Here is an 11782-nt window from a genome sequence, read left to right on the forward strand (position 1 = left end):
CGGCAGCCACACTCTAGCGATGGCCCACTCTAGTGACGGCCCACTCTAGTTTTTGTTTGGTCGCCCCCTTCGCTTAGGACTCACGCCGCGGGGATTCGAACTCGTAACGTAGTGCTAGTTTTGATACCAAATGTTAAGCACCTTGCCAATACTACCCAAAAGACCAGCCGGTTAGGTGCAGAAGGCATATGTACTTAACCCAGGACTATAAGATCGCACCCACCTTTACAAGCTGACGACGACAACGACCACACTCTAGCGGCGACCACACTTTAGCGACGACCCACTCTTGCGACAACCCACTCTAGTTTTTGCTAGGTCGCCCCCTCCGCTCAGGACTCATGCCACGGGGATTCGAACTCATGATGTAGCGCTAGTTCTAATACCAAATATTATGCACCTAGCCAATACTACCCAAAAGATTGACTTGTTAGGAGCGGAAGGCGTAGGTACATAACCCAAGACCATAACAATACACCCACCTTCATGAGTTGATGCCCACAACGGCCCACACTAGCGGCAACCCATTCTTGTGACAACCACACTCTAGTGACGGCCCACTCTTGCAATAACTCACTCTAGTTTCTGCTAGGTCACCCCCGCCGCTCAGGACTCACGCCGCGGGGATTTGAACTCATGACGTAGCGCTAGCACTGATACCAAATGTTCAGCACTAGCCAATACTATCCAAAAGACTGGCCTGTTAAGAGCGGAAGACATAGGTACATAACCCAAGACCATAACAATACACCCACCATCATGAGTCGATGCCCATGGCGGCCCACACTAGCGGCAGTCCGTTCTCGCGATGTCCCACTCTAGCGACAACTCACTCTTGTTTCTGCTAGGTCGCCTCCTCCGTGTAGGACTCTTTAAGCGTCGTCCAGGACTCATTAAGAGTTGCGGGGATTCGAACTTGCGATATAGCGCCAGGTATCCTCTGATACCAAATATTAAACACCTAGCCAATACTACCTAAAAAAATGGCCTCATAGAGATGGCATTCATGTAATTATGTTAAAGTTCCAGGGTTAAAACCCTAAACCCTAAACCTTAAGTTCAGGGGTATTATTGTAATATTATAGTTTCATAAATCTATAAAAAAACTTCAGGGGGAGGGTAAGGAATAATCAACTCCCATAGCCCTTCTTCCTCTAGTTTTCTCCCAATAGGTTTTTTTCCCTTTTTATCCATGAGCTAAATTCATGGAGTCCTTAAAATCAACACGAGTCAAACAAGCCATTATTTTGCCTATTTACAAAAAACTGACCTAACAATCATAGATAATTTTAAAGTGATTTATCCGTCAAGCATGCGTAATGGGCAATATTTTTGTGAGGAATGATTTATGGATAGGGAGTTAACAGTCGGTTAAAAATCCCTCACCTCCCCCTTTGACCAATGATTGCAAAACCTAATACATAAAAACTAAAAGAATTCACAATCCCTAAAAGTTACATAGACTTTTTAGAATTATCTCTCTCTACATTTGTGCATTTCCATTTTATATTTATATTTTTTTCTTTAATAAAAAATTTAGTTTTCACTTTCTATTTATCTCGTAAACAAAAAGATAAGGCAAATAGAAAATGAAAATTTTAGAGTTTATGTATGGAAAAAATTAAAAACAATAACAAATGTAAGTAAAGAAATGTTATTCACACACCACAAACGAACACAAAAGTTTTGTTATCCCAAGTTTGGGAAATTCTACTAGTTCAACCCTAATTGCTTGGAATTTTATAAGAAAAAGATTTTTCTAATTGATCCTAACATGTTTTAAATATGGATATGCATGCTTGAAATATGTCAAAGATGTAAATTACCGATGGATACAAACCTTTTAAATCAAACGATAAATGCTCATTAAATTCTCAAGTGAACTTACGGTGGGATATTTACTCGAGTCAAAAAGCCATTATTTTGTCCATTTACAAAGAGCTGACCTAAATATCATAGATGATTGTAAAATGATTTATCGGTCAATCATGCGTAATGGACTATATTTTTATAAGAAATGAGTTATGGATTGGGAGTCAACACTCAGTTAAAAATCACCTGCCTCCTCCTTTTTCCGATGATCGTAAAACTTAATATGTAAAAACTAAAAGAGTATACAATCCTTAAAAGTTACAAAGACTTTTTTTGAATTATCTATTTCTACATTTTAGCATTTTGATTTTAGATGTATACTTTTTTCTTAAATCAAAACATGAATTTTCACTTTCCATTTATCTCGTAAACAAAAAGAAAAACCAAATAGATCACAAAAAATGCACATTTTTAGAGTTTATGTATAGAAAAAATTAAAAGCAATAACAAATGTAAGTAAAGAAAATTTATTCACACACCATAAAACAAAATAAAATTTTTGTTAGCCAAGTTTTGGAAATTCCACTAGTTCAATCCAAATAGCTTGGAATTTTATAAGAAAGACATTTCTAATTGATCCTAACATGTTTTAAATATGGATACGCATGCTCGAACCATGTTAAAGATGTAATGGTCATAACCTTTTAAAGCGAACAACAAATGCTCATTAAATTCTCAAGTGAACGTGCAGTGGGATATTTACCCCAATCAAACAATCCATTTTTTTGCCCTTATACAAAAAACTGACCTGACAATCATACATGATTTTAAAGTGATTTATTGGTCAATCATGCGTAACGAGCTATATTTTTGAAAGAAATGACCTATGGATTGGGAGTCAACACTCAGTTAAAAATCCCATGCCTCCCCCTTTTCCCGATGGTTTCCAAACCTAATATATAAAAACTAAAAGAGTTTACAATCCCAAAAAGTTACAAAGACTTTTTGAAATTATCTCTCTCTACATTTGAGCCTTTCCATTTTAGATGTATATATTTCTCTTAAATCAAAACTTGAGTTTTCACTTTCCTTATCTCTTCAACAAAAGGATTAGGCAAATTGAAAGTGAAAATTTTAGAGTTTCTGTATGGAAAAAAATTAAAAACAATAACAAATGTAGGTAAATAAAATTTATTCACACTTACACAAATGAACACAAAATTTTTGTTATCCAAGTTTGGGAAATTCCACTAGTTCAACCCTAAAAGCTTGGAATTTTACAAGAAAGATATTTCAAATTGATCCTAACATGTTTTAGATATGGATATGCATGCTCGAAACATGCTAAATATGCAAATGACCTATGGATCCAAACCTTTTTAAGCGAACAACAAATGCTCATTAAATTCTCAAGTGAACATGCAGTAGGATATTTACGTGAGTCAAACAAGCCATTATTTTGCCCACTTACAAAAAGCTGACCTAATAATCATAGAGGATTGTAAAGTGATTTATCGATCAATCATGCGTAAAGGGCTATATTTTTCAAAGAAATTACTTATGGATTGGGAGTCAACACTTAGTTAAAAATCACCCCCCAAACCGCTCTCCCCCCCCCCCCCCCCCCGCGCCCCTTTTCCCGATGATTGCAAAACCTAATATATAAAAACTAAAAGAATTTACAATCCCTAAAAGTTACAGAGACTTTATGTTAGTGTATCAATGCCCACCTCTCTCAATTTACCGTTAATGTAATGTATTCACTGGCCCCCAAGTATGAGGAGCGCCAATGTCGATAGTGAGTAATTAGTTAACGGTTCCAGCTTAGACGCTGATGAGGTCAAATTTTGACCTCAATGGTTACTTGTGAAGAAACTGTAAAACGGATAGAAGGGTTCGGGGCGTCAACCCCGACGGGGGTCTAAGGGGGCTGACCCCACGGTATGCACGTGTCACGATTGTATCACCAAGTGCCAACGTGGAGGACAACAAGATGGCTTGCTCTACAAGCTTCCTAGATGGTGTGCTCTACAAGCTTTCTAGATGGCTTGCTCTATAAGCTTCCTAGATGGTGTGCTCTACAAGCTTCCTAGATGGCTTGCTCTACAAGCTTCCTAGATGAAAAACACTTATAAATAGAGGTGTTCTTCAGCTACATTGGTATCCAGAAAATGAGAGTTATTCCTTCTTCATTACTCTGTTTTATTGTTTAGTTTCTTCTTGTAATTTCTGTTCAGTCCAGAAACCATTGAAGCTCTTCTAGAGCGTGTGGTGGGACGGAGTTTCTTATCGTATTTGTAATAGATAAGTGTTGGCTTTCTTCTTGATTGTTGTTTAGATGTTCCTAGGCTGAGCTTACTCTGTTTTACACTTTATGGAATTATATCTCTCTACTTCTGTGCATTTCCATATTAGATGTATACTTTTTTCTTAAATCAAATATTGAGTTTTCACTTTCCATTTATACTCGTAAAAAAAAAGATAAGGCAGACAAAAAATGAAAATTTTAGAGTTGATGTATGGAAAAAATTCAAAATAATAAAAAATATAAGTAAAGAAAATTTATTCACACTCCACAAATGAACGCAAAATTTTTGTTATCCATGTTTGGAAAATTCCACTAGTTCAACCCTCGTAGCTATGAATTTTATAAGAAAGAGATTTCTAATGGATCCTAACATGTTTTGAATATGGATATGCATCCTTGAAACATGTTACAGATGAAAATGACCTATGGATCTAAACCTTTTAAAGCGAACAAAAAATGTCATTAAATTCTATTATAGGACATCCTGGTTATGGGCCTGGGTTAAGTACCTATGTCTTCCGCTCCTAATAGGCCGGTCTTTTGGGTAGTATTGGCTAGGTGCTTAACATTTGGTATCAGAGCCGACCCTCAGTCTGTGATGGACTCTATAGCATCACGAGTTACCAACAGGTGTAGGAATTAATTAATGTGATTTTCAATTTCCTTGTAATTGTTTTTGGTTTGGGTTTGACTTTGGTTTGGGTTGGTTTAGCATTTATTGGTTTGAACCATTGACCCAAGGGGTCTAAAGTGTTTGGGAGTCCTCAACCCTATTTAAGGGGACGGCTAGGGTAATGAGAAAGTAGCAATTGAGTCTACTTTAGCCTAGAGTAAATTAGATAAATAGGTCTAGAGCTCCTTCAAGGTCTCTCCCCTTTTTCCCCAATTCATTTCCGAAATCTCCTTTTCCGAAATTCAATCTTCATCATTCCATCATTCTATCTCAACGTCAAGCAAGGCAATGGAAGGAAGAGAAGAGAGGAGGGTGACAAGATCCATGGCTCGTGAGGAACCTAACAATGTGGTATCAGACAGGTCCACCCTCGTTGATTCCTCTTCTCCAGAGGACATACGTCAAGTACTTTCAGAACTTCAACAACGATCCACTCTTCAAGGTACTAAAATTTCTCACATCCATAATACATTACATACGCTGGAATCATCTCTCCAAAAAGTCATCCGACAACTTATTGCAATTCAATCACCAATGCCACCACCAGCCACCAACTTTCAACCACAACCAGTACATCACCAACACTTCACGCTACCACCAAACCCACCACTGCGCCAACCACCTGTGCCCATGGCTACTCACGCACAAGGACCAACCACGAGTCCAAGGTACTTTAAACTTAACTTTCCTACATATGATGGCTCTAAAGATCCTTTACTTTGGTTCACCAAATGTGAACAATTCTTCTATCATCAACAAACGGTGGAAATGGACAAGGTTACATTGGCCGCCTACCACCTGCTCGATGAAGCGCTCATGTGGTTCCATCACTATCAAAATGTCCATTCCACTCAGGATTGGCTACACTATAAACATGCTTGTCTGTTGAGATTCGGACCTCCAGCTAGCAGCAACCCAGTGGGGGAATTGATCAACTTTAAACAGACAAGCACCTTAGAAGTGTACCAAAAAAAGTTCCAAGAAAGGTTGGCCCTAGCCAATGAATTTGTTTCTCCTCACCTACTTGTTCAGATTTTTAATGTTGGATTGACAGAGGTGGTTAGGTTGGAAGTGGAATTACTTGGTCCGACAGATTTGGACTTAGCAATGAATTATGCCAGGGCTGTGGAACACAAACAGAGAGTTCTAAAAGAATCTTTACACCGAAAACCATTTTGGAACAACAGAATACAGGGTACTGCATTTGGTCCACGCTTTGGGTCCTCTGCCTCTAACTGAGCAGATCAGTCTACCAGTGTGCCTCCCCACACTCTTCCATGTAAATTTTTGACTAAACAGGAAATGGAGGCTAGAAAGACCAAGGGCCTATGTTTTAATTGTGACGAACAATTCCTTCCAGGACATACCTGTAAACATTTATTCAGTATTGAACTTTTGGAAGAAGATTCAGAAGAGCTTCCTGAAAATGAATTTGTTGACAAGGTACAACAAGAACCAGAGCTCTCCCTCCATGCCATGCATGGCCTGCGTAGTTCTAACACCATGTAGGTAAAAGCCAGGTTACACCACCTCATGCTACTTGCTTTAGTTGATTCGGGCAGCACACATAATTTTATCAGTGCACCAGCAGCGCAACAATTGGGATTGGAAATTCAATAGCAAAGGGGTCTCTCGGTTTCAGTGGCCAATGGGGCTAAAATTGAAAGTGTGGGGTTATGTACAAACACCCCTTTCACCATTGAGGGACATTCATTTCAGGCAGACTTACTGGTCATTCCCTTGGCTGGATTTGATTTGGTGCTCGAGGTCAAATGGCTTCAATTATTAGGCCCTATATTATGGGACTTTCAGGCTCGGACTATGACATTTACAGCACCATAGGGCCAGATTACATTACAAGGTATTGTGGCACAGGTCCCTAATGCACTTCACACTTTACAGCTTCAGAACAATGGTGATGGTCAGTTACCTCCTTTACAACATTTGTAGATTTATTTAATGACCCTATGGGTCTACCACCAGTGCGTCACTGCGATCACCGCATTCGTTTAAAGTTGGGAACTGATCTAGTACTGGTGCGGCCTTATCGTTACCCACATATACAGAAAGATGAAATAGAACGACAGTACATGATTATGCTCGCTCAGGGAGTGATCCAGCCTCGTCGAGTGATCCAGCCTAGTCGATCTCCTTTTTCCTCACTAGTGTTACTAGTACGCAAAAAGGATAAATCATGGAGGTTTTGTGTCGAATATAGGAAACTTAACTTGCAGACAATTAAAGACAAGTTCCCCATTCCAGTTGTGGATGAGTTGCTGGATGAGTTACATGGTGCTACAATTTTTACAAAGTTAGATTTGAAATCGGGCTGTCATCAAATAAGAGTTCACCCGGCAGATGTGGAGAAGACTACGTTCCACACACATCACGGTCATTTCGAGTTCCTCGTCATGCCCTTCGGTCTCTCCAATGCACCCTCCACCTTTCAGGCCCTCATGAATGAGGTATTTTCATCACTTTTGCGCAACTATGTGTTATATTTTTTTATGACATTCTGGTCTACAGCAAAAATTGGGTAGAACATCTCCAGCACCTACATCAGGTATTTACCATTCTACGCTCTCATCATTTGGTTTTGAATAAATCAAAATGTTCTATGGGTACATCTGAGGTGGCATATTTGGGCCACGTCATATCAGCTGTGGGCGTGAAAGTTGACCAGAGCAAGATACAAGCTGTAATAGATTGGCCGATTCCCACCTCCATCACAACATTAAGGGGATTTTTGGGCCTAGCGGGATATTACAAAAAAATTATCCAATCTTATGGCCAGATAGCACCACCACTCAACAACCTTCTCAAAAAAATGCCTTCCACTGGTCTTCTATAGCGGATCAGGCCTTTCAGCTGTTAAAGGAGGCCTTAGACTCAGCGCCAATACTACAATTACCAGATTTTGAGGGAGACTTTGTGGTGGAATGTGATGCATCCGGGGGAGGTATAGGGGCAGTGTTACAACAATTGGGACCATTGCTTATTTCAGCCGTCAGTTGGGACAACACCACCATAAGTTAGCTGCATATGAGAGGGAACTGATTGGGTTAGCCAAGGTTGTCCAACATTGGCGACCTTATCTATGGGGATGACCATTCCTCATTTGTACAGATCATTGCAGCCTCAAGTATCTTCTTGAACAATGCCTCACCACCTCCCCACAACAGCATTGGCTAACTAAACTCATGGGCTTTGATTTTACGGTTCACTATAAGCCAGGTAGTTTGAATTTGGAGGCTGATGCTTTGTCATGTTGGGATATTTCAGCAACACAAGTTTATGCTATCAGTCACCCACGTTCACTTGTGCTAGATTCTATTCGTGAGGAAGTACATCAATATCCTGAACTCATGTCATTATATCGGGATATTCAACAGGGGAAAGTAGCTCCTCATTGGATGATTTAGGATAATCTTATACTCTACAAAAACAGGATTTTTATGCATCATACGTCCCCACTTCTTCACACCGTCCTGTCCTCTATCCATGATAGAACACATGAGGGTCGATAGAAAACATATTTCTGAATCAGTCGGGACTTTTACTAGAAGGGCATGAAGAGCACAATTGCTGATTATGTAGCTGCTTGTCAAATTTGTCAATGAAACAAGGCCGAATCTTTAAGTCTTGCCGGCCTACTGTAACCTCTACAACTACCGTCTCAAATCTGGTCCGACATTTCAATGGACTTCATTGTTGGCCTTCCCATTTCATCACGTAAATCAGTGATATTCGTCGTCGTTGATCAGTTTTCAAAATATAGTCACTTCATTGCTTTGGCGCATCCATATACTGTTGCTCAGGTCGCTCAATTATTTATGGACAACATTGTCCGATTACACGGAATTCCCACATCCATTATCAGTGATAGGGATGTCATTTTTACTAGTATCTTTTGGAAGGAATTATTCAAATTACAGGGCACCCAATTGGCATTTTCTTCTGCATATCATCCACAAACGGACGGACAAATAGAGGTCATCAATTGTACTATTGAAATGTATCTTCGTTGTTTTGTGGGGGACACACTTAGACGGTTGGTGAAATGGCTTTCATGGGCAAATTTTTGCTATAACACATCTTACCACACAACACTGGGAACTACTCCTTTTAGGGTAGTTTATGGTAGAGATCCACCTCATCTGTTACCATATGAACTTGGAGCATCCAAAGTCGTCACTTTGGACCAAGCGTTAGCTGAAAGAGACGCTATGCTCACTGAGGTATGTACTCATCTCCAGGAGGCCCAACACTCTATGAAGCTCTATTATGATAAGAAGCACCATGAAGTATCATATTTCCCCGGAGACTATGTGTGGTTAAAGCTTCAACACTACCACCAGCTGTCCTTGACTGCATCCAAGCACCATAAGCTGTCTCCAAAATATTATGGTCCATTTAAGGTGTTGGAAAAAATTGGGACCGTGGCATACCGCTTGCAGCTACCAACAGAAGCAAAGATCCATAATGTATTTCATGTCTCCCAATTGAAGCCATTCCAGGGTGACTCGCCCCTACTGCACACTCCACTACCGCCACTACATGAGGACAGAGTCTTTTCTATTCCAGTTCAGGTTTTAAAAGCACGCCATATTCAGGGTGATTGGGAAATTCTCTTCCAGTGGGCAGATGCCGACCCCAGTGACACCACATGGGAGCCATTATCAGCATTTCGACTCCTATATCCTTCCTTCGAGCTTGAGGACAAGCTCTTTCTCCAGGAGGGGGGTGATGTTATGAACTCTATAGCATCACGAGTTATCAACATGCGTAGGAATTAATTAACGTGATTTTCAATTTCCATGTAATTATTTTTGGTTTGGGTTTGTCTTTGGTTTGGGTTGGTTTAGCATTTATTGGTTTGAACCATTGACCAAAGGGGTCTAAAGTGTTTGGGCGTCCTCAACCCTATTTAAGGGGACGACTAGGGTAATGAGAAAGTAGCAATTGAGTCTACTTTAGCCTAGAGTAAATTAGATAAACAGGTCTAGAGCTCCTTCAAGCTCTCTCCCGTTTTTCCCCAATTCATTTCCGAAATCTCCTTTTCCAAAATTCAATCTTCATCATTCCATCATTCTATCTCAACGTCAAGCAAGGCAATGGAAGGAAGAGAAGAGAGGAGGGTGACAAGATCCGTGGCTCGTGAGGAACCTAACACGGTCTCGAGTTCGATTCCCGACAACGTTGCAAAGGCTGGATTTAAATACTGGTAGGCTGTAGGATAAAAACATGGGTCGGGCCAGTGTCGCTACGTCGCACACAAAGGCTGGATTAAAATACAGGTAGGCCGTAGGATAAAAATCCGGGTCGGGCCTGTGTCGTTGCACCGCCGTGGTCGTTGGCTCATGAAGGGGGGGGGGGGGGGGGGGGGGTGTGATGTTATGGGACATCCTGGTTATGGGCTTGGGTTAAGTACCTATGTCTTTCGCTCCTAATAGGCCGGTCTTTTGGGTAGTATTGGCTAGGTGCTTAACAAATTCTCAAGTGAACTTGCGGTGGGATATTTACCCAAGTCAAACAAGCCATTTTTTGGCCCATTTATAAAAAAACTAAGTTAACAATCATAGATGATTGTAAAGTGAGTGATCGGTCAAAGATGTGTAATGGGCTATATTTTAGTAAGAAATGACTTATGGATTGGGAGTCAACACTCAGTTAAGAATCCCCCACCTTCCCCTTTTCCCGATGATTGCAAAACTTAATATATAAAAACTAAAAGAGTTTACAATCCATAAAAGTTACGGAGACTTTTTGGAATTATCTTTCTCTACATTTGTGCATTTCCATTTTAGATGTATACTTTTTTCTTAAATCAAAACTTGAGTTTTCACTTTCCATTTATCTCGTAAACAAAAAGAAAAGCAAATAAAAAATGAAAATTTTAGAGTTTATGTATGGAAAAAATTAATAACAATCACAAGTGTAAGTAAGGAAATTTTATTCATACACTACAAACTTAAACAAAAGTTTTGTTATCCAAGTTTTTGAAATTCCACTTGTTCAACCCTAATAGCTTGAAATTTTTATCAAAAAGAGATTTCTAAATTATCCTAACATGTTTTTAATTTGGATATGAATGCTTGAGAAAAGTTAAAGACGCAAATTACCTATGGATACAAACCTTTTAAAACAAACAACAAATGCTCATTAAATTCTTAAGTGATCGAGTGGTGGGATATTTACCTGAATCAAAAAAGCCATTATTTTGCTCATTTACAAAAAGCTGACCAAACAATCATAGATGATTGTAAAGTGATTTATCGGTCAATCATGCATAATGGTCTATATTTTTGTAAGAAATTACTTATCGATGGGGAGTCAACACTCAGTTAAAAATCTCCCGCCTCCACCTTTTCCCAATGATTGCATAACCTAATATATAAAAAATCAAAGATTTACAATCCCTAAAATTAACAGAGACTTTTTGGAATTATCTCTCGCTACATTTGTGCATTTCCATTTTAGATGTATACTTTTTTCACAAATCAAAAGTTGAGTTTTCACTTTCTATTAATCTCGTAAACAAAAAGATAAGGCAAAAGGATAACAACCAAATAAATATTTTCGAGTTTATGTATGGGAAAGAAATAAAAAAAACAATAACAAATGTATGTTAAGAAAATTTATTCACACACCACAAATGAACACAAAAGTTTTTTTATCCAAGTTTTGGAAATTCTAGTAGTACAACCCTAATAACTTGGTATTTTATAAGAAAGATATGTTTAATTGATCCTAACTTGTTTTAAATGTGGATATGCATGCTCGAAACATGTTAAAGATGCAAATGACCTATGGATCCAAACCTTTTAAAGTGAACAACAAATTCGCATTAAATTCTCAAGTGAACGTGCGGTGGGATATTTATCCGAGTCAAACAAGCCATTATTTTGCCAGTTTACAAAAGACGGACCTAACAATCATAGATGATTGTAAAGAGATTTATCGGTCAATCATGCGTAACGGGCTATATA

The 11782-nt window shown here is 39.1% G+C and overlaps 1 protein-coding gene across 1 annotated transcript; it reads left to right on the plus strand.

The window, feature by feature from the left end:
• The first annotated feature begins 6760 nt into the window (after positions 1-6760).
• Positions 6761-9954, plus strand: LOC137938343 (uncharacterized). Its single transcript, XM_068783320.1, has 8 exons — positions 6761-7085; positions 7334-7414; positions 7645-7752; positions 7920-8160; positions 8391-8478; positions 8612-8848; positions 9152-9449; positions 9794-9954. Exons 1-8 carry the CDS (start codon positions 6761-6763, stop codon positions 9952-9954), a joined length of 1539 nt encoding a protein of 512 aa, XP_068639421.1.
• The last annotated feature ends 1828 nt before the right edge of the window (positions 9955-11782 follow it).

This window comes from Aristolochia californica, unplaced genomic scaffold (genome assembly GCF_029961685.1).
Source record: "Aristolochia californica isolate CCGP_79_NKW_82.1479 unplaced genomic scaffold, dmAriCali1.0.hap1 SCAF_8, whole genome shotgun sequence".
NCBI lineage: Eukaryota > Viridiplantae > Streptophyta > Magnoliopsida > Piperales > Aristolochiaceae > Aristolochia > Aristolochia californica.

Bases quoted from the DNA above. Each gene is read 5' to 3' on its own strand.
- LOC137938343 (XM_068783320.1), top strand. From the start codon at position 6,761: ATGGGTCTACCACCAGTGCGTCACTGCGATCACCGCATTCGTTTAAAG. The intron at 7,753-7,919 runs GTATAGGGGCAG...TCATTTGTACAG, and splicing joins ATGTGATGCATCCGGGGGAG to ATCATTGCAGCCTCAAGTAT. The intron at 8,479-8,611 runs GTCCGACATTTC...ACTGTTGCTCAG, and splicing joins CAACTACCGTCTCAAATCTG to GTCGCTCAATTATTTATGGA.